Source organism: Ammospiza caudacuta, chromosome 14, assembly GCF_027887145.1.
Source record: "Ammospiza caudacuta isolate bAmmCau1 chromosome 14, bAmmCau1.pri, whole genome shotgun sequence".
In the NCBI taxonomy this organism is placed as follows: domain Eukaryota; kingdom Metazoa; phylum Chordata; class Aves; order Passeriformes; family Passerellidae; genus Ammospiza; species Ammospiza caudacuta.
In genome coordinates this window covers 12,763,065-12,786,647 of record NC_080606.1, presented here as the reverse complement: position 1 = coordinate 12,786,647, position 23,583 = coordinate 12,763,065, and the positions used below count along the sequence as shown (strand labels likewise).

The window sequence follows — 23,583 nt, the reverse complement described above, 5'->3', positions numbered from 1 at the left end:
TTTTCTCCTGCTTGACAGAGTATATTGCCTGTCTTGAGGGCTAGGATCATGCTTGGAGCTTAGGAGATACCTGTAGGTCGTTCCTGTCAGCAGAATCCTGGGAAGGGCAGTTGGGTAAAAGCATTCCCTCCCCTCAGCTGTCCCAAACACACGCAGACACTCACCTGATTGGCAAGGACCTTGGGGGTTTCTTGAACACTGAGTAGGATAATCAGATAGATTGTGGGATACATCTGCTTGATCCTATTTCTTACGATTACGTGGTGGGGAACAAGCCTTAATGAGCCTTGGCCTTTCCTGTCTCCTCTGCAAATTTGTTTGACTCAATTGAGCTCTCTTTGTATGAGACAGCTCTCTTTGTGCTTGGATATGGAAGCATCCACCTCTGAAGCTGGCTGTGCTTTGAGACAGGGTTTGGATTAGCTGACCTCCAGAGATCCCTGCCAACAATTTTTTTTTCCCTTTTCTTTTGTGTTTGCAGCTGGTGTAATTGTGGTCCTAACCCCTCCCAAGCGGTGCTGGCACTGGAGAGGATTTTAGCACTGTCTCACAGCAAGTGCAGTAGCTGCTTCTGCACTGCAGAGGAAATGCTCCTTTCGGGTCAGCCACCCGCTGTAGGGCGGGTCCCTGGCCCTCTGCACTGGGAAGTTCCCTCATGTAGGAGGCCAGAAGGGATTTGCCAGGCAGGTCCTAATAAAAGGGAGCATCCTTCTCCATATGTCTCTTACTGGTGATGGCTTTAGTCAAGCAAAACTCCCACTAGGCTGCCTGTGATCAGCAGAGCATCCCCCAGATCCCACAGGGGGGATGTCAGTGGATCACTATCAATGCTAGTAGAGAGCTGGAGTATGAAAGGGGTCTTGACCTCTCACTGGCTCCAAATAAGCTGATGGCAGAAAATCAAAAGCCCAAAAGAACAGAATTGTGCACGTGTGGTTATTCTAACAACAAATCTATTTAGTGAAAGAGGGGGAAGTTCCCTTTGAAGCACCGCAGTGCATGCTGCCCTGGAACACCCTATGGAAAGGTATTTGTTCTGCCAAGGCACGTGTGTGGGTCCAGCACAGCAGCTTCTGTGACTTTGTTCAAAGACAAACAAATAAACAAAAAAGCTCCTTAAACTACAATGTTTTTGTAGTGCGTTTTTGGCTTAGAAATCCCCAGCAGATAGTGAGAAATAACTCCCAGCCATTTGCCTGTGGAAGCATTTTGGAACTAATCCTGTAGGAGTGAAGGGGAGAGGAGTTCCCTGAACTTTGGTGGACAAGAACAGTTGAGGGTTCAGGAAGAAGGAAAACAGACCAAAGATTTCAGGTGGCTGAGAGAATAGGAGCACCATAGCGCACATTGAAGAATGGTAGATTTCAAAAACAAAGGAATTTTTTCCATACTTCCTTAAACTCAGCATTAATTTTTCCTGTGATTGTTTGCTTCAGGGTGTAAGTGTGGAGAATTGCATGTACACAAGGGAGGATAAAGTTCCCTGCATTTGTACATTCTTTTTCTCTGCAATGAAGGGCTTCCTTCCCTCATGCCACTTTATTTTGCATATTTTCCTTTCCTCCCCTCTTTGTTTTTTTCAGTTGCCCACCTCAGCATGTAAGAGAATGCTGAGGTTGTGTCAGGACAGCTCAGAGCAGTGGGAAGCACCCAGAGGCCAGTGATGCATGATCCATTTTCCCAAGGCCACTGCTGCCCTAAGCCAGCAGAATGAGTGTGAGGGAAGAAGGACAAGTGTTAGTGGTTCCTTCAGCACAGGTTTGTGTGGTACCTGCATGCCCAAACATCCACCCTGTCACTTCTGTAGTGAGTTTATGTCCTGAAAATGAGGCTTTTCCATTACAGCAGCATTGGGGGTTGTTTTGCTTGTGTGGGTTTATTATTTCTGTCTGGGTTCTGCCATCCTGTTCTGAACAGACGGCGCTTGGAGCTGAGTTGACTTTTTGGCACACGTTGTGACCCCTGGTGATTCACGGCCCCCAACATCTGTGATTAGACCTTGAACAGAAACTTTTCATGCATGCCCATGGTAGAGGAAACTTGCTCTTTTTCTGAGTAACTGGTAGAAGAACAAAAGGAGGTTTATTTTCTTTTAGCTGTAAAGGTCTACCTTAAATTAAGTAAACTGCTCCCTGAGGGAGAAAGTGTCCAGGTACAGAATGTTCACAAAGGAAATATTCAAAGTGTCTGCTGTGTCCCCGAAGTGTTTGTTTTAAAGTATGCGGGCCAGAGCAAAAAATAGAAGATTATTTTCTAATTTGAAAGCAAAAATACCTCTTGCAGGTGACAGAAAATAAATTGACCTTCTTTTGGTCCTGACACTGCAGCCCATTAAGGGCACAAGCGCTGAGGAGCCCTGAGAAGCTGCCATTGCTGGGATGGCTCCGGTGCCAGCGCTCAGCCCCGCTGTGTGCAAACTGTCACTGTTCCACCTGCAGAGGAGTCGTGTCTGTGGGAATCTGAGCACTGCTGTGCTTTATGTGAGGTAGGGAAAGAGCACTGCCATTGGTGCTTCAGCAAAGGAGGATCCATGCCTGGACTTTATGGGGGTTATTTTTGTGGTTTCTTTGGCTGTCATGAAGCTGCACTTCTGCATCAGTCCCAAGTAAAGCCTTGTGATCCAATGGTGATAGCACCTACCTTGTCATGGGCTTTTCTGAGGCCCAAAATGAACCTCTCTGATGTCAGCCAACTCAGCTAATGTCACTGTGTTCCTGGCTTGGTAGACCCTAGATGAAGATTTTTAAACTTTTTTGTTTCACCTCCTCACTAACTTGGAAATGTGCACTATCTTAACTCATGCATCACTGCCAATAAATGTAACACTAGAACAGTTTTCAGTAAAACCTTGCCTTTGACTATAACTTTTTGGTTCCTTTGATAAGCAAGGATATAGTTTCATGTGTTTTTTACTACTTGCTATGAAAGTGGAAGAGAAAGCAAGGCTGTTGAATGGGTGGTGGTATTCTCCACAGAGTTTTCTTTCTCTTTCAGAACAAAACAGTTCAGTGTGCTATTTTCATTCCTCCCATTTCTCTTTGCCTTGCAGTGTTTCCAAAAACACTGTGTTTATTTGGAGGATTGTTTGATAATGGAAACATCTCACTGCTGTTTGGGTGAGGAGTTCCTGTTCTGGCTTATCAAGGATGTGGTGGTAGGCACACCAAGTTACAGAATCATCTCAAAGGTGCAAGGACTGATGAGTGAGTGTGGCATTTGTACTGCCAGCTGAATTTAGTGCTTTGAGGAAAACCCATAGACTAAAGTATTTTTTGGGCTCTGACAGTATCTAGACACTCAGTGAACATTAATAGTAATATTTAGTTTTAGTGGAATTGGCATAAAATTGGACATCTTGATTTTACCAGCACAATTTCTCTATTGCTGTGCCCCGAGGGCATCCATCCATCCATCCATCCATCCATGATGGGTCTGAATTTTCATTTACCATAACTTGCAAAACCAGGTAAAGCACACTGCAGCCTGGCAGTGTAGGGCTGAGCTTGGACTCAGGAGAGCCAGTCCTCAGTTCCATGGTCACCTGCTGTGGTTTGAGTGGAAGAGGAGCATGGACAGCATTGCATATGACAAAAAATGGGCACGGCTGGAACTTACCTTGGAAAAACTCCAGTGTGTCTGCAGTATCCCTGTTCCTCTTCAGGCTGAGGGAATAGCTGCTGTTCTTACTGGACTATGAGTTAAGGCAACAGCATTTCTGTTTCCCAACTGAGCAGTTGTGACCCAGAAATCCTTGAAAAACAGTAAATGAGGAACCCACCTTGGCACTTCTACTGAGTCATTTTTTCTTAAAAAAAAAAAGGAGAAAAAAGAATAAAAAAATCTCTTTTAAATAGCATCATTTACACTTGGGAGCTGCTCGAATCCGTCCTGTCACATAAATTACCATTTCTGAACTCGGCTGTCAGGAAGTGTCCTCACAAGTTGACATCCATGGGGGCTGTCAGTGGAAGGGGATCAGTTTCGTGGCAAGCAGGAGGAATTCAAGCGTCAAGTGCAATACGCTCGTCCTCGTGTTACCTCGAGCAGTCAGGGCATCCTAGTCCCGCCAGAGGCAAGCCCTGCTGTGACCTTTGCTCCTCAGACTGCCCTTGTTCCCCTGCACTTTGGTGTGTGTAAGGCTGGGGCTGACATCTGGAGCAAGCCCCATCCTCCTGCAGCTCAGGCAATTAGAGCCTGACCCAGCAAGTGGCCCTGGAGCAGAGACTTCAGGGATATTGTAGTTTCTTTACAGGGATAAAGGCCACAGGCTTTTCTCTCAGCTCTGCTGCTTTCTCCAGCTTTGATGCGGTTGAAATGAGATTGGCTCATCTGGTAGTGGAGGAGCTGAGCCCTGCCAGACAGATCTGGCTTGCTGGGAAGGGTTCAAAAGGCAGCACCTACCCTTTGTTGTATTTCCTGCACACTAACAAAGCCCCTGATTTCTGGAGCTACTTTTTAATCCTTGTAGGTTGTATGTTGGTTTTGGCATGCATGCTTTTTTTAAAATTCCTTTTATTTGAAATGTACAGGAGAACAAAGGGAATAAAATGCCAGCCACCCCACATCCTCCATCCCCAAAAAAGTGTAATACAAGGGAATTGTAAGGGTGCATTCTGGTGAGAACAGTTGTTTGCTGCCAGGAGTTGGAACCTGGAGAGCTGGAGCTGTGTGCTGTCTGTGGCAGGTTCCTGGTGAGGTGTGCTGTCCTTGGGCTGTGCGTGGGAGCCTCGCTGCAGCAGAGTGCAGCGCTTGCTGTGATGTCAGCCCTGCATGCATGCGTTTGCAGCCTTCCCCGTGACCACACGGAGAGGGATTTGCAGCAATCCAAACACTGACAGAACTGTATTTGTTGACTTGCAGAAAAGCCTAACTCGTGCTCCTCTGGGCTGTGGTCATGTAAGCCGAAGCACGATGGCTGCTGCCTGTGCTTGCTGCCCTCCCAGTCCTGACAAACCTGTGAAGCAGATTCATTTGTTTAGGCCTTGATTCAGCAAAGCACTTAAGTACATGCTTCAGATTTTCTTTCCAGAAAGACTGTTGGCGTGCTTAGAGTTAAGCATGTGCTTAACTGCTCTCCTGAGTGCCCAGCAAACAAGTGATGGGGCAGTGTGTGTGCTGCTGCAGCGCTCTGCCAGGTGCTTTGCAGGCTGCAGAATTGCGGTATGAAAAATACATTCATTAATTTGGATCCTTCCAGTACAGGAGCTCTAGTGCCAGGGCCTGAGATGAGTCAATCCTTCTGCAGGGAGGTGGGGTTGTTTCCACGGCACAGAAAATTTCTTGTCTTTTGAATGTTGCACAGATGAGTGTGCCCTTCTGCAGGGTGTGGTGCAGGGGCAATTTCCATCAGTTGATTTGTTTCTTCCTCCAGGAGTTGTAAGGAAAAATATCCACCATGTTACATGTGTCTGAATGTTTTGATATTTGTAGTTTAATGTTTTGTAGAATTCATTTGATTTAGCTTTCATTAACGTGATGCCCTTCATTTTGAGGACTGAGCAGTTTAGTGCAGCCATGTACCTGTGTGTGATCCTGAGCTGCATGGCTTGAGAGCAAGATCAACATTTGGTTTGTTACACTGGGATTTCCTGAGGTTCAGGGGCTGGGAAGGGCAAATGTTACTACACTGAAATGTTACTACACTGTTTGGACATCTTGGTGTTTGGTGTAACTGTGTGTTAAGTCAGACCCATCATATTCTATCCCCAGCATTAAGAGACCCTCACTTCAATTGGGAGTCTGAAGCTGTGGAATAGGCACTTAATCCACAAGATGGTTGTATTTCAGTCTTCTCAGAACAACTTCTGAGAGCGCATTCTTTCTAATCCCCACCCATATCTGACCTGTTCTAGCTCGTTCTTAAGAGCTGCACCCAGCTAGTCCTTAGCTCCCTGCAGAAGGTTTCTGCCCATCTTTTCCTCTCTTTTGCTTTCTGAGCTCATATGAACAGGGAGCCCACATATCAGTGAATGGGATTCCTGTGTAAATTTGCCCTGTTTGCAAAATTGGAATTGATTTAGAGCAGCTCTTCTTTACAAAACCCAAAAGACACGAGCATGGTTAGGTGTGCCTTTTTTCCTTCTCTTTGAAGTTTAAAACACACTTAACAAATATGATGTTTGCAGTGTCTGTTCCCCACCTGATGTGCAAAAATGCAAAGGTCCCTCCAGAAGCATGGGTCAAACCAAGCTTCGTGATGATGCCTCAAGCTGGATTGCAGGGATCTGGGCAGGTTTTGTTATCAACTTGAGTCTAATTAAGCCTAGAAAGTACTTGCAGTGTAGGTTTAACGAGTGTTGTTTTTTCTAAATTGAAATTATTCGATCTGTGAATCAAACAGCCTCTGTGCCCCACCCCCTGCTGCCGATGACAGCCTCTTCCCACACTTCTTCCTTGGTAGCATTGTTTCCATTGTTTCCAGCTCCAGTAGGTTTCAGTTACTGATCAGTGTAATTGCAATAACACACCAATAATGAAAGAGGAATTTAAGCTTCCTTTTTTTGTACTTGAAGGCTCTTCTCCTACGAAAGCTCGAAATCTTAATAGCAGTCACACAGGCAACATCCCGCGCCTGTCAAATGTTGCAAAAGTGGACGCTCGTACTTTAGGAAGATAAAGGGCTGGATTTTGGGAACTTGGAAACAGCCCAATCCTATCAGGCGGCAATGGTACAGCTAATATTAGAATGAGGGACTCTAGAGACAGCTTAACATTTTGGTGGATGCCAAGGAAGCCTTCAACTGGAATGCATTGAAAGTTGTTTGTTGTATAACACGAGTTGCTGGAGTCAGAGTAATTCCGAGTTGCCTTTGGTCTGGTGGAAAACTACAGCTGTGAGCAATGAGTTAATTTTTTCCGTGTGTGTGTGTGTGTGGCTTAGGTTTCCCCGTCGGGTTTGCTCTTAGTTTTGTAGCTCTGAATCCATGGAGGAGCGGCTGCGAGCCAGCCGTTTGTCTCCAGAGCCATCGCAGGAGCAGCCCCGCGCTGGGCATGGTTTGATGGAACACCTCGGAAGGGCTGAGCAGGAGCCCGGCATGTAACACAGCCACCGGCTGCTCTTCCTGCCTCAACGTTTCCTACAAAAAAGGGGTGGGCTAGTTAATGTTAATTTAAAAATAATATTGTAGAGCAGAGTATTCCCCGGTATTCCGGGAGGGCTTGTGGGGCACAGCCCCCGCCGCTGTGGAGTCGGGGCTGGCCCTGAGGGTCCCGAGGCTGCGGCGCTCACCGTGGCGCTATGAAACGGGCTCTGCTATTGGTCGGCTGCCCGCGAGTGCTGCTGTAACGGCGAGCGCCATTGGCCGGCGCCGCCTCCCATGCGCCGCGCGGCGCGGGCAGTGCCCCCGTGCCCGCAATGGCCGCCGGCGCCGCCCCGCGCCCGCCCGCCCGCCCGAGCGGGGCTGCAGGCTCCTGGCTGATTCTATTTCTCTTTTTCCTGCAGGTTGCTGAAAAGTGCCTTTCCTGAAGCCACCGCTGCTTGGATTTCTGTCTAGGGCTGCCTCTCTCTGCCCCTCGCCCCCCTCTCTGTTTAATTCGGCGTTGCTTGCAGTCCGTGCCCTGACGGCGGCGGCTCCTCCAGCCTTGCCCTTTTTTTTTTTTTTTTTTTTTTTTTTTTTTTTTGCTCCCCATTTACACGCAGTTTGCTCAGCCATTTTATTTTTTTTCCTTCCCCCGACTATGTAGCAAATATTTAAAAGAAAAGAAAGAGGGAAAAAAAAAATCAGACATCCTTTTGCCTGTTTTGATGCTCGTGAACCATAATTTTTAGAAGCAAGAAATAGAAGGAAAAAAAAAATACAAACTCGAAGTTTTCTCCCCAAGGACCGAGACCATTCCACAAACTGAAGTGCTGCCAGCAGCATATGCTTTTTGCAAGAATAATTGAAACCATTAACTGGAGAGCACAGAATTCTTTTGAAAGTCTGCCAGTTATTTGCAAGTAACTTTGGCAGTGGCACAAAATATAACACTTGTATTTTAACTTCTACAATTGCACTTTTAGGAGCTGGCCTCTAATTTGATTTTCAGTTGTTCTGATAAGATTTCTATTTTATGATTGGCTTTATGTTTAATTCTTGTTTAAAGAAACACGATTTGACTTAAATGAAAACCTAAGTGCTGATGAATAGGAGTTTTACCAAAGCAACAAGTTAGTTATTTCTTCACGTTTAACTTGAATTCACTTTTTTACCCTTTTTTTAAAAAAAAAAAGAAGAAAAAAGAAGATCAGCAGTAAACATTTACCCTGAGGAAGGGTGCGATTGCTTGCATTTTAATTTTTGTTTTTTAATATGGCTGTAAACGTGTCCCTGGTTCGTGATACAAAATGGCTGACGTTAGAAGTGTGTCGAGAGTTTCAGAGAGGGACTTGTTCTCGGTCTGATGCAGAGTGCAAGTTCGCCCATCCGTCACGGAGTTGCCATGTGGAAAATGGTCGAGTTATTGCCTGCTTTGACTCCCTAAAGGTGAGGACTGGAACGCGTGCATTGCCTAAGCTGCCTTGTTTTTCTTTCCCTTCCCAGTGGCTCAGGCAGGGGTGTGGGATGTGCAGAAGCGCTTTTTGCTGCTCTGTGTCTGCAGGGAGGATGCTGCTCCTGAAATCTAGGCTGAGTCTGACTTGGGGTGCCATTGCCTGGAGTGCCAGGTATTGCAGGGAGAGAGGATTTTATCCAGGTCTTTTTGAGTGATAGCTCGGGTCTGATATAGCTGTCCCTGAAACAGAACACAGGTTGTGGGCAGCAAATGAAATAAGACGAGTAGAGAGAACTGAAATCCAGTTTTAAATGTCCGGATCACGTCAGCTGTGCATTTTGTGCAGGGATCTGAAATGTGTTTTTAATGAGCAAAAATGAAAGCAGCATTTTAAGATAATGAATCAGCTTTACATGTATTTCCTGGAGACAGAGTTGCAAATGCACTTTAAGGTTATCCTGTAGATGAGGACCAGCCAAAATATTTGGACAACAACATTTCCAGAAATGGTCATTGGGGAAGTGCTTTCGGCTTTGGATACACAAACTCAGTGGCTCTGCCAGGCCTGTTGGAGCTATGGCTGAGCCTTGAGGTTGGTGCTTAATCCTTGCAGAGTCAAATTTGGAGGCAGTAAATAGCTCTTGGTGGCTTGTCCCTGCTGGAGTTCCAGGGATGACTTTCAGAAATACCAAAGAGCTGGACTGTGAGTCAGGGAGGAGTGGAGGAGCTCACAGGAGGGGGATGTGGGCATCTCTTTCTGGCCTCACTTTACCATGGTTCTTGGGAAGGGAAGATCCACTTTTTTTCTTTTTTCCAAATGTATGACTCCTCAAAAGTATTTTTTACTCTGAGACCATATGGATAACTGATAGCAGATGAGAATTCTTGACATTGTGTTTAATGTTTTGACCAAAGTAATCAACCTGTTAAAATTTCTAGAAAGAGTCTGGAAAATTTTATAATCTTATAAGTTTTCTCTTGAACTTCAACTATTGCTTGAAAAGATTTGTGTTTATTTTTATGAGCATAATGAGTAACAGAACTGGTAGAGTTATATATGTAGAGGTTCAGACCAGGACTGGATCTGGACTAACACTGGTTTACCCATTTTGTTCCTGTTAGTGGCTTCTTCATGTTTTCATTTCTGTTCTCTTTTTCCAAGAAGCTCAAGTTTTCTGTTTGCATTCAGTTTTCTCTTTTTAATCTGATTATGTGAAATGACTCTTTACTTATACAGTGACTTTCAAATGTTCATTTACATTGCTGGTTTGCTGACAGTGAGAGACAAATATTTTTTTATTGAAAGGGGGAACAAATCTTGTTCTTTATGCCATTGAAACTTTTGAATTGTAGCCAGTGGCAGTGCAGATACTTTTAATGAAGAGATTATTATGTTCATATTTTATAGTGTATATTTGTGAATGGAAAGGAGGGCTGTGGAGGGTAGTTTTGTGCCCCTTGCTGGTGTTTGCAGCATCCTGGGGAGGTGCCCCTGTGCAGCCACTCAGCTTGGCTGGGCTCTGAGCTGTGCTGTCACCCCATGTGTGACACGTCCCCATGGGTGCTGTTGGCAGTGCAGTTCCTCAGCACACCCAGCTGTGCCAGCCCCTCTCTGCATAGCAGGACCGAGCCCATGGGCAGCTGGGTTCAAATCCCACCCACTGGAATGAGCAAACACTTCTCCCACTTCAGCAGTGGGGATGGGATGGGGAACCCCATGTTGAGAAAACAACAAGGACAAAAAACCCAGGGGAAGGAGTAGGGTGTGATCTCCTACAGCTCAGAGTGTTTCCTGTGTAACTGGCTGGTAAATGACGTTCTGGTTGCTGTTTCCTCATGACACAGTAGCAATGCCCAGTATGTGCTGGTTAAGTGGCCTGAATTTTCCAGAGAACAGGTTTTTTGGACTTAGGAAAGCCTCGTGGAGGGCTGACAGCTCTGTCTTTGGGAAGTACTTGAGGAGAGGTCTGACTGTGCAGAGCACTTTGGCCAGAGGTGATGGGGCAGGCAATACAGTGGGTCTTGGAGCACTTCCTTCAGCCCCATGGACCCAGCAGCTCCCAGGACAGAGCCCTGTTTCCCTGTGCCACGGAGGGCTGTGGTCAGAGTTTCCCTGTGCCACGGAGGGCTGTGGTCAGAGTTTCCCTGTGCCATGGAGGGCTGTGGTCCCCATGCTGCAGCCTGGGTGTGGGCATGTCTAAGGCCATGCATTCCCAGTGGAAATAACCCCCCTGGGGACCAAACCCTCGAACAATGGTCATTCTGTTCCTGGGCCAGAGCTGGGCTTGCAAAGCACTGTTTGCAGTGGTCTTGAGGAGCTCATGGCTATGAGTGTGGCCGCCCATACAGGTCACCAGAGAGGTGATACATTCTCAGACCCTGTAAAAGGCCTTTTGTGCCCATCCTGAGGATGTTTTTGTGCCCAACAGCTGTGGAACACCGACCCTCTCTCCCGTGGAGGGCTCAATGGCTGCTTAGTGCTCTCGTCTTTTCACACCCTGCATTAGCAGAACATCTGCGTTGCTTTATGGCAGGCAGGATATAGGATGCTTGTGGCTAATAAGTTTTCCCGTTGTCTTGCAGCCGCCCAGGGCTTTGTTCAGACGTTGCTTATCTGCATCCATTGTGTGCTGCTGTTGCTTGTTTTTTTTCTCTCACAGACCTCTTAAGCTTGAACAATGCCTTCATACAGGAACTTCTGATAACCCAGCAAACAATGGTTTCACCTCACTGGTCAGGTCATGTGCAGCATCCAGAGCTTACTGAATTGCCCTTTTCCCTCTTTTTTCTTAATCTCCTATAGCAGTTCCATGCCTGATGCAGTGGAAAAAGCAGTGATGCTTCCAGAAGCAGTCAGAGTGCCTCAGTGCCGGTTGTTTCACGGGTAACTAACTGTGTGCTACCTGTAATCTTGTGAAGAACACGCAGGACTCATTGAATGAATGGGGGCCCTCACTGATGCTCAGGTGGGGGTCACCAGAACATGCTCTGCAGGAACGTTGTGTGTTGTGCAATGCTTTGGTTGTGAAATACCTGGTCTTGATTAGGTTGAGAGTGCTAGGCTGGGTCTTGCTGTCCTGAGCTGTGTTTCTTCGAAGGGGGAGTTTGCACATTTGTAGGCAGCAGAAGGAACCTTTCTCAAGCAGATTGATACAAAACTTAAAAATAGTTCCTTGCAAGAAGCTGCTATTTGAATCAGATGCCAAGAGAGCTCTCACTCTACTCATGCACCCCTCCTTGTTATTCTGGAAGCAGTGTTCTCTGAATTAATTTGTGCGAATGGCAGGAGAGTCTGCACTGCTTGATTGCAGGGCAATCCAGAGGCCCAAGAGCTGGCTCTGCTGGGCCACCCTGCTTCCAGAAGGGACCACGGGGGCTGCTGGTCAGTGCCCAGTGCTCTCTGGTACCTCCTAGGCAGGTCCTGTGGCACCTCAGAGATGTTGTGAGCAAAGGAGAGGAATGTCATGTCATCCCTGTGAACTGGGGTGGCCTCTGGGTTCCTTCATTGCCTCTCTCCAGGCTCAGTGTGCACTGGCCATGCAGAGGCAGTGCTTTTTGTAAGGACTGGGACCTGCTTTGCTGGCTCATGGCAATTCCTACAAAGGTTTGTTTTGTCACTTTGGTGGGCTGCTCATCAAGTCATTAACTTTGCTATTCAGGCTGGATCGGGAGGGCTGGATATGAGCTTGTCTGACTCTTAGTTCCTGGCCAGCAAGTCATTGGCTGTGTTTTCAGTTTCTGGTGTTATCAGGAAGGAAAAAAAAGCATCATCTTTGGTCACTAATGGAGCAGAGAGCTGAGAGATGGGGCATTAGGAGATGGTGACCTGTTATATAAAAATGTGTAGGTAATGCACATCAGGTGTTCACAGAGGCTTTGATTTATACTGCTCACAGTTTGGGTATTGCACTGAGGACTTGAGGTTTAAAAAAATTTACAAATGTAGCTTTGTGAGGTGTGGGCTGGTGCTTTTTGCTGTTTAGGGGTTTTTGAATTTTCTTTTTGAATGTTAATGTGAATTGAAGCTTCAGGGAGCATTTTGAGATGGAAAACAGTGGGGTGAAAAATTTGAGTAATATGAATTTTGACTTTGGGAGGTGTAATGTGAAAAACACTGTTAAACTATTGCATGTTTCAAAGCAGTACTCTATAAAAAAAAGTGAAAAGTTTTCTCTGAACAGGCACAAAAAGAAGTTAAAAGTAATTTTGTCTAAATTGTCTATTTTCTAAAAGAAGTGTTATTCTCTCATAATAGTATTCAAAATCCCAAGGCAATCTGAAAAGTTCACACTGCTTGGGCAATGGATGTACTACATGATCTTGAAACTGATGTACCTGAGGCTGTTCCTCACAGTTTTCATGCTAATTTGTACCTGTTTTTTTGCTGACTTGACTAGAATTATTTCTGACTTACTGGTTGGCAATCAAATCTATTTTTTTTTAATTTAAATAAACTCCAAATTAAGAAACAACTAAAAACACCCACTAAACTTAGCATATGGTTACACTTCTAGAGAGGAAGAAGAAAGCAAACAAAGCCATAGTGATAATTTTGGAGACATTCCGACTCCATGTCTCAGCTCAGTGTAATGGAGATGTAAATATTCCACAAGAACAGTGTTGAGCCAAGTCACCTGTGTGACAAACATCCACTTTTCCTTGGTCATTAAGTCACTTACCTGTGTGGCAACAGCAGATTTGCAGCAGCAGTCTGGATGCTGATGTGTCTTATGGCATGCCATCAGTAGTTTTTAAAACTACTGTTTAAATCAAACAACTTAAAGTGGGGGAAAATGTATTTAGACTCAATTTTATGTATAAAAACTGTTAACACTATTTCTCTGTATTTTTCTGTTAATTTCTATATTTTTCTTTGTATTTCTCTCTGAAGTAAATTGGTATTTCAAGGAAAATAGGAGAGCTTGTGGGAGAAAATAATTTAGGCCTGATCCCTTCTCATTTGTAGGTTACAACAAGCTCCACGTTTTCACAGTTGAATTTAACTGGCACACTTGCTGTCTGTACTCTCTCCAGTGTCTTCAGAGGTTTTTGGCACATCTCTGGCATGGAGAGCACTGATGGAGAAGCTCACCTGGCTCTACCTGTGCTGAGCATCTCCCAGGCCTGCCCCACTGTCTGCACTGCAGATTCTCTCTGTGGGGTTAAGGCTGCTTGCCTGAAGATGATGTGTGACCTCCCTAGGTGTGTTCAGCTTTCCAGGGAAAGGATACACCTTCTTTCTTTAATCTGCCTAGCTGATCTTTCTGTGGGACAGATCTGTGCACAGCATGTATGGTTTGTTTAGTGTTATCCATTGCCTCCTCTGGTGGGTTTTGCAGTCATGGTTTAGAAGGTTGCTGCTCTGAGCTGTCCCCTTGCTTCTCTGTTGCAGCAGTGGTTGCTGCCACTGTGGCAGGGTTAGGAGGAGGACAGAGAGCCTTAGGCACTGAATACAAAATCCAGCAGCTGGAATTCCCATGGTCCTGCTCTCTGCAGAGCTGCTGGGTGATGAGCTCCTGTAACTGGAGCAGGCTGGTGTTACCTCTGACTGTGCTGCAAGGACAGCAATAGACAGGGAGGTCTTATTCATTGCCAGCCATTTGCAAAGGTGTAAGGCAGAGTCCTTGACAGGAATTCTTGTCTGTGCTCTAAAGCAAGGAGGTGATCTTTGAGGTGTGTTAAGGAGAGTGAAGATGTTGGCCATGTCCTTGTGCCTGCCAGGTCTTTCTGTGTCTGAGCAGCCTCAGCAGGGAACACTGCCTTGGCCTTTACATTTACAAGGACATGTGCTTTGTGAAACTTGGTGTTATCTATGGTAACATGGCAAGAAAGGTGAGATACCTGTAGGTTTCCTGGTGCACAGTCTAGTTCTGGTGCTACCCTGGGGCGATGCTCTCTTTCAGCTCATTGCTCATATTCCTGCAGAGGGTGGATATTTGGTGATTGTATATTTGCTGTGCAGTAGGTGGACAGCACCATCTGTGCCCCAGACCTCCTGACCCCACATTTCTCCTGGGGGCTTGCCCACACAGGAGCAGATGCCTTTGCTGTTGGCTGTGTGTGAGTGCCAGTCTCGTGTGGTGTTTCTGGGACAGGTTCAAGAGGCTGGCAGAGGTGTAGGCACAGGCTGGTAAGTTGGGAATCTCTCCCAGTGCAAGAGGCAGGGACAGGAACACCGTCCTTGTCCATCTTCTTGCAGCTGATTAATTGATTACAGCTTTTCCTTGTGCCTCAGACTGATGTGCTTTTCCCCTTGTACATGTTGGAAAGCAGAGCTGTGCCCACAAACTGGTCCTCAGACCACAATTTGGAGGCCAGCCTCTTCATGGAGATGGGCCAAGCAAATTCAGCAGTGGGGTTTTGCTGCCAGCCTCTCCTCTCCTCACCAGCCAGCCCTGGCAGTGCAGGGCCCCTGCTCCTGCCTGCAGCTCATGTTGCCTTGCTCTTCTCCCTGTGGTGTGAGCAAACCACCATCCTCAAAGGGTAAAGCCAGCAGCATTTACATTATTAATATTAGCCAAGAGTAACCTTGGCTTTCTGGTTGGGAAGATGATGGTAAAGTGCTGACTGCTGCTCACACTTGCCTAAAAAAGCAGGAGAGGAATTCTTTTGGGATGTTGACTCTAAACCATTCTGAGCTTCTGTGTGTGCTTAAGCAGATACATTTTGAAACCTTTTATGGGCATATTGCAATGTTCCACTGGCCCTGGCATGCCACCTCCTGCTCCTGAGGCTTGCTTTCCTGTTTGAAGGGCAAAGCCCTCCAGACCAAGATTCTGGTTCTGCAAAGTACTTAAGCCCGATTTTAAGTGCTGTAGAGTTCCTGTGGGCAGCAAAGAGCTCCTTGTGCTGGAGTGAGCTGTGGCATTGAGTTTTGAGCATGGGAAGTGGTCACCTCAGCCAGTCCATAAAGGGGGAGAGCTGTTTGCTCTGCCACCTTTGGCTTTTGGGAGTTTCTCTGCATGCACACCTTGAGTTTGCAGTCTTGGCAAGCCTGCTGGGATCTGCAAGCACAAGCTCCATTTCTGTGACCCAGCACAACTGCAGGGGGATGCTCTGTGAGCCCCAGGGGCTTCCTCTGCACAGGGAGGAGGGAGATGAGGTGCTGGGCCCAGATAGCAAATGGCTGGCTCTGCCTGCTGTGAGTCAGAAGTTGGCCAAGGGAGCACAAAAAGGGTGTGTGTGTGTGTACAGTGAGCTCTGGCACCTCAAATGGTGCCATGTTGCAAAATGTGGCACTGCCAAATTCTTCTAGGGAAGAAGTTCAAACATTACATCTTCCAGCCCTGATGTGTAGCAGTAGCTAACACTGGGATTGAAATAGGAGCACCAAACCTACAGGTCTCTGTGCCTGGACAGTCTGGGGCAAAGAGGATGCTTGGCTGTGAAACCACCTAGGGACTTCTCCTGCTCCTGATTGCATTAGGCCAGCAAAGTGAGCTGGAGAGAAGGTGGTGAAAGATGCCTTCAAGGGGAGTGACTGAACGAGCATGTGGAGTTGGCGGATTTCCTCGGTGGCATAGCATCAGTTTGATGTAATCCCTTAGCTGACAATAGCTTTCTGCCACTTGGTTCACCCTTCTGAAGGAGGGTGCAGTAACATGCTTTTATGTAATTGAGCTGTTTAGAAGCTTTAAAACAAATATAAACAAGATGTGCCAGGCTTTTTGGAGAGCCCATCGCCTGACATCTCCCACAGAGCATTTCAATAAGTGGTTAGATTTCCAAGTGAGGAGCTGAGCTCTTTGAAATTCTGCCCCTACAAATACTGTTTTGCTGGTATTAAAATAAATGCTTTGAAGACCTTGGGTGATTGTTGCCCCATACAGGCACAGTTTTACTTCTGGCTTATTAATACTGTTTTATTGCTGTTCATAAAACAGCAGGGACCCAGGCACTGACCCCCTTCCTCACCCCTTGCAGTCCTCGTGCCATGTCTGATGACAGTCTTTTGATTAGGGGAAAGACCAAGGATTTGGAAAACCACCTTTCAGAGCCTTGTGATGATGCAAACTGCTTCAAAGTGTTGTAATGTCGGTCTCTGTGCCTAATTGCACTTTTTGACCTCACATGAGCAGTACAAAAAAAATTTCTTTGAAGGCTGAATGTAGCTGAGCTGCTGTAATAGCAAGACTCTGGGTGTTTTAGACAGGTGTCCTAACTGAGTAAGCATTTCAAACCCTGGCTCCTTCCAAAGGAATAGCTATCAAACATGCTTAGTTCTGTAATCTTGCCTGCCTGTTAGGAAAGCCCCCTGTTCTGTAATGGCAGTGAAAATATTCAGCTTAACCATAGCTAATGTGTTAGGATAGTAAAATCTTTCTGCTGTCCACACAGCAGAAAGTACATGGCACAACAGTAATGCTGATCTCTTGGGAGCCCTGGCTTTTGCATCTGGCTCTCTGAACGTCTGGTTAGTGTTTGGCCTGGGTTTAGGATTGTAGTGACATGGTTACTTGATGTCTCCACTGTCAGAGGAGCTGGATGCTGGAGTCAGGGATTATTAAGCACTAACTCTGTGTTTTTACCTCCTCTGTCTGAAGCCAGCTCGTGGGAATGGCTCGGGGCTGTTCTCTGCGTGCTTCAGCTCCAAGCTGCAAAGCTGAGACCTGGAGGTGCCTTTCTGCAACGTTTAGCTTAAAGCTGTGAGGAAGAAACATATTCCTGAGAGAGCACAATTGGCTTGCTGGGACATGAGCATACTCAAATCAAGCAATTCCCCAAGTTTGTAGTGAAATGTTACGGCAGATGGCCTGCTTACAATGCGGGATATTATTAGAACCATGATCAGTGCTAATAAGGTCATTGGCGGTGGGGGAGGAGGTCAGTGTCTGACCTTGTTTGGAAGGTGGCAGCCTGTGCTCTGGGAAGTTTTCCTCTTGCAGCAGTGGAATGTGAATGTTTAAAACAAGCTACTTTGTTTATTAGTATGGCTGCGCAGTGGAGAGAGAGAGAGACCCACCACCCAGTCCGGCATAACTGCTGCAGGGGTGCTGCTGGCCCCCACCCCTTCTGAGGTATGTGCACAGAGCACCATTAAAAAGTGAGGCAAATTCTACTGAATTCTGGGAATGGGAACCAGGAGCAGTTTAGCTACTGCTCCAGAATGGGTGTGGTACCACAATGCATGCCCCGGTGACTGCTGAATGGTCTGTGTGTTTTATCTTGCCTCTGACTCTGCATTAACACAGCACTAACTTTCAGCTATTCTCCTACATTGGTGTCAGAAAAAGACCCAAAACAACCACTATAGATAAGTGTGTTGGAATCCAGTTTAGTTGCATGCGTGATGTCCACATCTCTGCCCAGCAGTACCCACACCAGGTTCTGATGGGGATTTATTCCAATAGCCTGAAACATGGTGGTGCTTTAACTCTTTCTCATCACTTCTCCTTTGCCTTAGGAACTCTGGGTGCATAGTGAGAGGAGACCCCTCTCAAACAGAGGGGCATTTGGGAAAGTCTGGAGTATCTGGGGGTTCAGAGGTGGCCAGGGCAGCACCAACACAGTGGAACTGCAGCCCGTGTGCCTGAGACCGTGGCTGTCATGATTCTGCTTCCCTAAGTCCCTGTTATCCACAGGGGCACGGCTGGTGCTGGGAACAGTCACACGGAGATTAGGTCCTTAAAGAGCCCTGCTTCAGCTGAGCATGGTTTGAATACAAAACCTCAGTGTGTAATCCCAATGGTATTGGCTGATCCCACTGGTCTGTGTTTCTTCCTCTTGCCGTCCATTCCTAAAGGATCAGAGCATGGGTAAGGCTTGCAGCCATTATGTGCTCTTGATCCCAACTGGTTGGTTTGTGCAGTGTTGTGCTGTGTGCAGTGCTTGGGCTCTGCTCCCAGAGTCCCTTCCACGTGATGCTGCAGATAGCAAACCCAGGATGAGTTGCCAGGAGAAAGCTAGAGCCTCATGGGGTTGGACATTTCAGCCCATGCTGTAGCACTTTAGTGCTCAGGGTTGGGGGGTTGAAAGCCAGACTTAGAAATGAGCCTTTAAGGAGGGCTTGGAAGATCATCCAGGCATGGCAGAGATAACGGTGTTTTAGATCAGCTGTATAAAGGAAAGCTCTTTCCTCCCTGTGAGGGAATTTTGTTTCATAAACCAGTGGACTTTCAAGACAGTTGTTTTTGGAGGAAATGTTGCCCCTTCCCAAACATTGTAGAGATGCTCCTGCTTATGCAGAAACCTCCCCAAATCTTGCTCTGATGGTCCAAGACTTGCAGCCTTATTCTAATGCCCTGCTTCTTCTTTCTGCTCTGTTTCCTCCTCCCCTCTGAGTTTATTTGTCCCAATGCCCTATGCAGCTCCCCTGTCCTCTTTGTCCCTGTTGTAGTGTCTGCAGGGATTGTACAAGGCAGCCTGAGAAGTCTCTTGCTCTCCTCTCCTGTTGCTTCAGCAGTCATTTTTATTTCTCAGTGCATCTGGTGCCCTTGCAGATGAAGATGTAATCATGGTTTCCTCCCTGCAGACTTTGACTCCCTGCTGTTTCAGTCCTGTTGCCTGTAAAACCTCAGCGATGTGCTGCAGGGTGGGAGCTGGAGCAAGGCAGGCAGGCTGAGTGACTCTGGTGCTGGAAGCTGGAAAGCCATCAGGGCTGATAAAAGCAAGGCAGGGATGTGTGAAACCTCTGAGCTGCGAGGGACGACTTCAAGGGAAGGAGGTGGGGGTGACTCTGGGGAGGAGCAGTGCAGCTCCCAAGCCACTTTCCCATAGGACTGGGGAGCTTGGGGATGTGGCAGGGACCTGGCCACCCATCACTGCCAGCTCTGTCAGCATCTCCTGGCTGGCATGTCACGGCAGGGCGTGGGTTTCCCCGCACAGCCCACGTCACTCCTGTCACCAGAGCCCACTCAAACTGCTCTGCACCATCCTCGGGAGAGCTGGGAGAGGAGAGGGGGAAATCCCTTGGGGGCTGGGAGACAAATGGACAGGTCACTTTTTGCTGGTAGTGCAGAGGTGGGATAAAGCAGGCTGCTGGGAGGAAGGAGCTTGGGAGGCATCAAAGGCATCACGGCTGCAGCAGCCCAGGACAGAGCAGCTGGAATGCAGTCTGGGTGTTGCTGAGGCTTCCCCTGGCTGCCTGGGGTTTTTCCACCAAGTCTGGTGTATTTAGACTGAAAACTCTTCAGGCTGGGACTGTCTCATTTTGTGTTTGGGTAGTAATTGGAGCAGGACCCTGAGCTGTAGCATTGATGAGTATTTGTATTCCCACAGCCAGAAATCCCCTGCTGCGGCCTTGTGCGATAAAGCATAGATTGAATTAAGAGGATTTTCATTGTTGTTTTGTGTTTCTCTGCATGGGTTTTTGAAGAGTCCACAGTAATATAAAATCTTTAGAAGTCTTTAGTTGGAATAGAGCTCACATTAGGTAGGCCAAAAACACTACTCAAAATTGGTTTTTTAAGCCTGTTTTGATCATTGGAGAATGATTTTAAGCATCCTTTCAGTCCTTAGCCCAATCAGGGGAGAAGTGTTAGCACTTTTCTTACTTTGTGGCCTGTATCAGAGGCACTTGAAGAGAAGTTTGTTCAGGGATTTCTGCCGGGGCCCTATCTGAAGTCCATCTATCTTTGTTTAAAGCAGTTTGAGCATTTTTTCAGCAGTGTTGGAGTGTTCCCTTACGTAGGCACTGGTCCTGCTGCATTCCAGACTTGCTAATGACCCTGGAGCTTCTTTGCAGCTACTCCTCTCACGTGGGGGAGACTGCAGATGTCCTCAAGAAAGGTCACTCTTCCTTGCAGAAAAAATCCCTCCAATCCCTCCCAGCCCCATCTATATGGGCCCATCCCACCTAAAAACAAATGAACATTTGCATTGCAGCTGACTCATCCTGACTGTGCCCGGTGAGGGCAGTGAAAGGTCTTTTTCTTGCTGCCCTTTTAGGAAGGGATTGTGCTGCATCTGAAGATATCTCTTGTCAGTAGCAAAAGCAAAATACATGAGATCAGGTGTCTGCTGCCTAAGGAAGTCGTGTTGTTTAAGATTGCTTTCTAATAGAAAACAGCCTTCAAAAGGTAAGCCTTGCGCACCTCCTCATCTATGGAAGGTTGAGCATCTCAGGCAGTCTGTACTTCACTTGGTGAGCAGGACAAGGATAAGCAGCTCAGGGCAGGAGTTTGAAAAGCAGAGCAGCAGTACAGGAAGGACAGAAAAACCCCATGGTAATTTGATCAGTTTGCTTTTGTGCCTCAAGTCTGAATAAGCAAGCACGTCCACATGGATATGCTTTAGTTGCTTCTGCCTCCCCCAGCTTTTCTCTTGTGCTCGCAAACCTAAGTGAGTGAATCTGGTGGTTATTACAAACATGAACTCCAAAGCACCAGGCAAATGGAAGGAAAGCCCTGATCAGTTCCATTCTTGTTGGTCAGCTGGGACAGATGGATGGACAGACACACATGTATGCCCACGCAGGGCACATTCCTTTCTTAGCTGTTCTGACTCTTACCCCAGTGCTGCAGAGGAGAATTTAGGTCAGACCAAAAGTTGCATCCCACAGGAGTAAATGGATACATCCACCTAACTAGGCATACAACCTTTTCAGTGTCCTGTCCTGCAGCTCTTGTTACGCAGAAGGGAACAGATCCCAGTGGCTACATGGAATTAACCTCTCAGCAGCTGAAATCATGGTTGCTGCAAAATGCATTATCAGTTAATACCCGTTCCTGGCATCACATGGAGAAAGCAGACCACTCTTGCTGGATTTTGGGGTCTTTGCACTGTATGTCAGTGTAGAGACCTACAGACCCCAAATTTTGGCCATCCAGGTCAGCATGGAATGCAGGGTGAGCAGAAAGCCCCCTTAAGCAGTGTGGTTTGCAGCATCTGTGTTGGCTTACTGTTCCTGGGAGGGCTTTGTTAGTTTGTAACATGGATCTGCTTTGGCTGACTGAGTTTGGGAGTGTGAATCTGCACAGACCTCACGAGACTGCAGAACAGACTGTGGGAGCCAGGATCTGAGAGCAGTGTTGTAATTAGAACAGGTAGAAGTTTTGCTCTGGCCAAGGTTGTTGTAATAAATCCATTGTATATTAGCAGGTTTTCAGATGTTGGCACAGAACTGGGCATCATCCTCATTAAAGCTGGCTGCTGGTGTGGCACTTGTTACTGGTGCATGGGAACTGCACCTAAATATGTCTCACTAATTGCAGTTTTATCCCAGAATTGTCATTGCCAAACTTTCCTTTTGCCCACAGAGATGTCAATGTATTATCTTTGGCATTGTGAGCCCATCATGTTTGCCTCTGTGGAAAAAGGTCTGTCCTGTTGCCACCACAGCTTGCTATGCTTCTCCATGGGCTGAGCTCCTAGCAAACATTTACAATGCCTTAACCTCCCTTTCACTAGAGATGGTAGCAAATACTGGTCACATATCTGCTTTCTAGTGCCAGGTGCTTTTTAAAGAGCACTTCTGAAGGTGTTTTTTAAGAGAAAAATCCCCTCTGTGACTTAAATGTGCATATGTTACTGGCTGTAATAAACAAATCACTAAATAGATCAGTCTGCAAAAGCTGACTGAGATGGAATACTTGCCTAGGGCAAGGCAGGCTTTCTTTTTATTTTTGCTTGTTTTTTTCCTTTTTTATCTTTATTCCTTTCTCTTGAAGCCTTGCTGCCTCCTGGATGGAGGGTTGTGATTCAATGTCACTTGGCCTGAATGTCCTCTTTGGAAGCCAAGGTCCATGTGAGTGAGATGTGTGGTCCTTGCCTGCTGTGCCTAGCAGGCTGCAGGACCTCTCTTAAAGGTACTTTTTGTATCTGCACCTTTATTCCTTTGACCAACAGCAAGTTCATTATACTGTGGGCATGAAATCTGAGGCCTGGCATGGATCAGAAAGCTTTGGGGTCCTTGCTTGGAGCTGTGTGGAGTTGGTGGCACACAGTCAGCCCTTTTCTGTGGCTTGGTAGCTTCTCTGCAAAGCCAGAGCAGAGGGGAAAGGTGCTGCTGGGCACAAATATGCCTGGCACATGTAGCTGAAACAGGAGCATGAGGACAAAGCTTGGTTATTGGTGAACTGAACCATAGCCTGAGAAAGCAGCTGGTGGCATCAGGGTGAGGAGCAGGGCAAGCTGGCTTTGCTCTGTGCCATGGGGCAAATGCTAGCCAAGAGCAGAAAGGTGTCCTGTGCCTTGGAACATCAGACCCCTGGCTCTGGCAGGTATCAGAGCAAATCCTGTGGTGGCAGCTGAGGCCATCACCCTCCTGTGCTGCTGCATCTGCTCTTGCCCTGCAGTCACCTCCTTGGTTGGCTTAAGCTGTTGCACGGAGGGACTCTCATGTCATGTTCTGACATATCTTGGTTTTTCCACCTGAAGTGTGGAAAGCCAGAGTGGCAGAGCCCAGCCACATCCTTTCCTGCTCAGGGAATGGTTGTATTCTGCCAAATTCTTAGAAAAACCCAACCAAACCTAGCCACCTCCATATCTTTTTATTTGCAATTTCATTTTGCTTTCTGAAACAGTGAGAATGAGGTTTTCTGAGCATGACTTTGCCCTCTGCAGGACAGGAGGGAGGGTTTGGGTCAGACATTTAGTTATCAATCTCTGCTCTTCCCTATTTGCCTTTTCCCTTGTGTAAACTTGAGCCATGAGGCTGCCAGAGGTGGTCACATGTCCAGTATTTGTATTCATGAACACAGTACTTTAACATTTATTCTCCTGGGCTTTGATGTACTTTACCTGGTTCTGTCTACGTGTGGTTTGCCTGCTGCAACTGTAATATTCAACAGACACTGTAGGTAGAGGAAGGTCAGAAGCATCAACTTTCCATATGACCTTGACAGATTCAGCTGGTGAAAGTTACAGAATTGGATTATGGGATTTACAATGAAAAGATGGTTTAAGGGACAAGAGAAACTGCACTTGCTGTTTTCAAATGCTGGCCTGGTGTAATAGCAATCAGGAGGGACACACCTGGGGATGGAAGGTAGAAGACATATGTGAAGTTTAATTTAGCTTGTTTTTCTTTGGGGTTTTGTGGTGTTTTTCTTTTTTAATACAGTACTTGTGCAGTATTGTTCCAGAGAGCTGGCGTGGGCTTTTTTTTGTAATTTATTATAGAAGAAAAATCAATGACTTGCCAGTGTTTCTATCTTCCAGGTAGAATTGATT

At 46.7% G+C, this 23,583-nt stretch overlaps 1 protein-coding gene across 6 annotated transcripts in view; it reads left to right on the top strand.

Moving 5' to 3' along the window:
- Positions 1 to 23,583, top strand: part of MBNL3 (muscleblind like splicing regulator 3) — a 91,365-nt gene that overhangs the window by 24,592 nt on the left and 43,190 nt on the right. For 4 of the 6 annotated variants that reach the window (XR_009275337.1, XR_009275336.1, XM_058814194.1 and 1 more), the window contains exon 1: positions 7,682 to 8,465. The exons of the other annotated variants lie outside the window; for them this stretch is intronic. Coding sequence is in view for 2 of the 4 variants with exons in the window: in XM_058814194.1 (XP_058670177.1) it covers positions 8,292 to 8,465 (174 nt within the window). In the remaining 2 variants the exon portion in view is untranslated. Of the gene's footprint in view, positions 1 to 7,681; positions 8,466 to 23,583 lie in introns of those variants that run through there. 6 annotated transcript variants of the gene reach the window in all.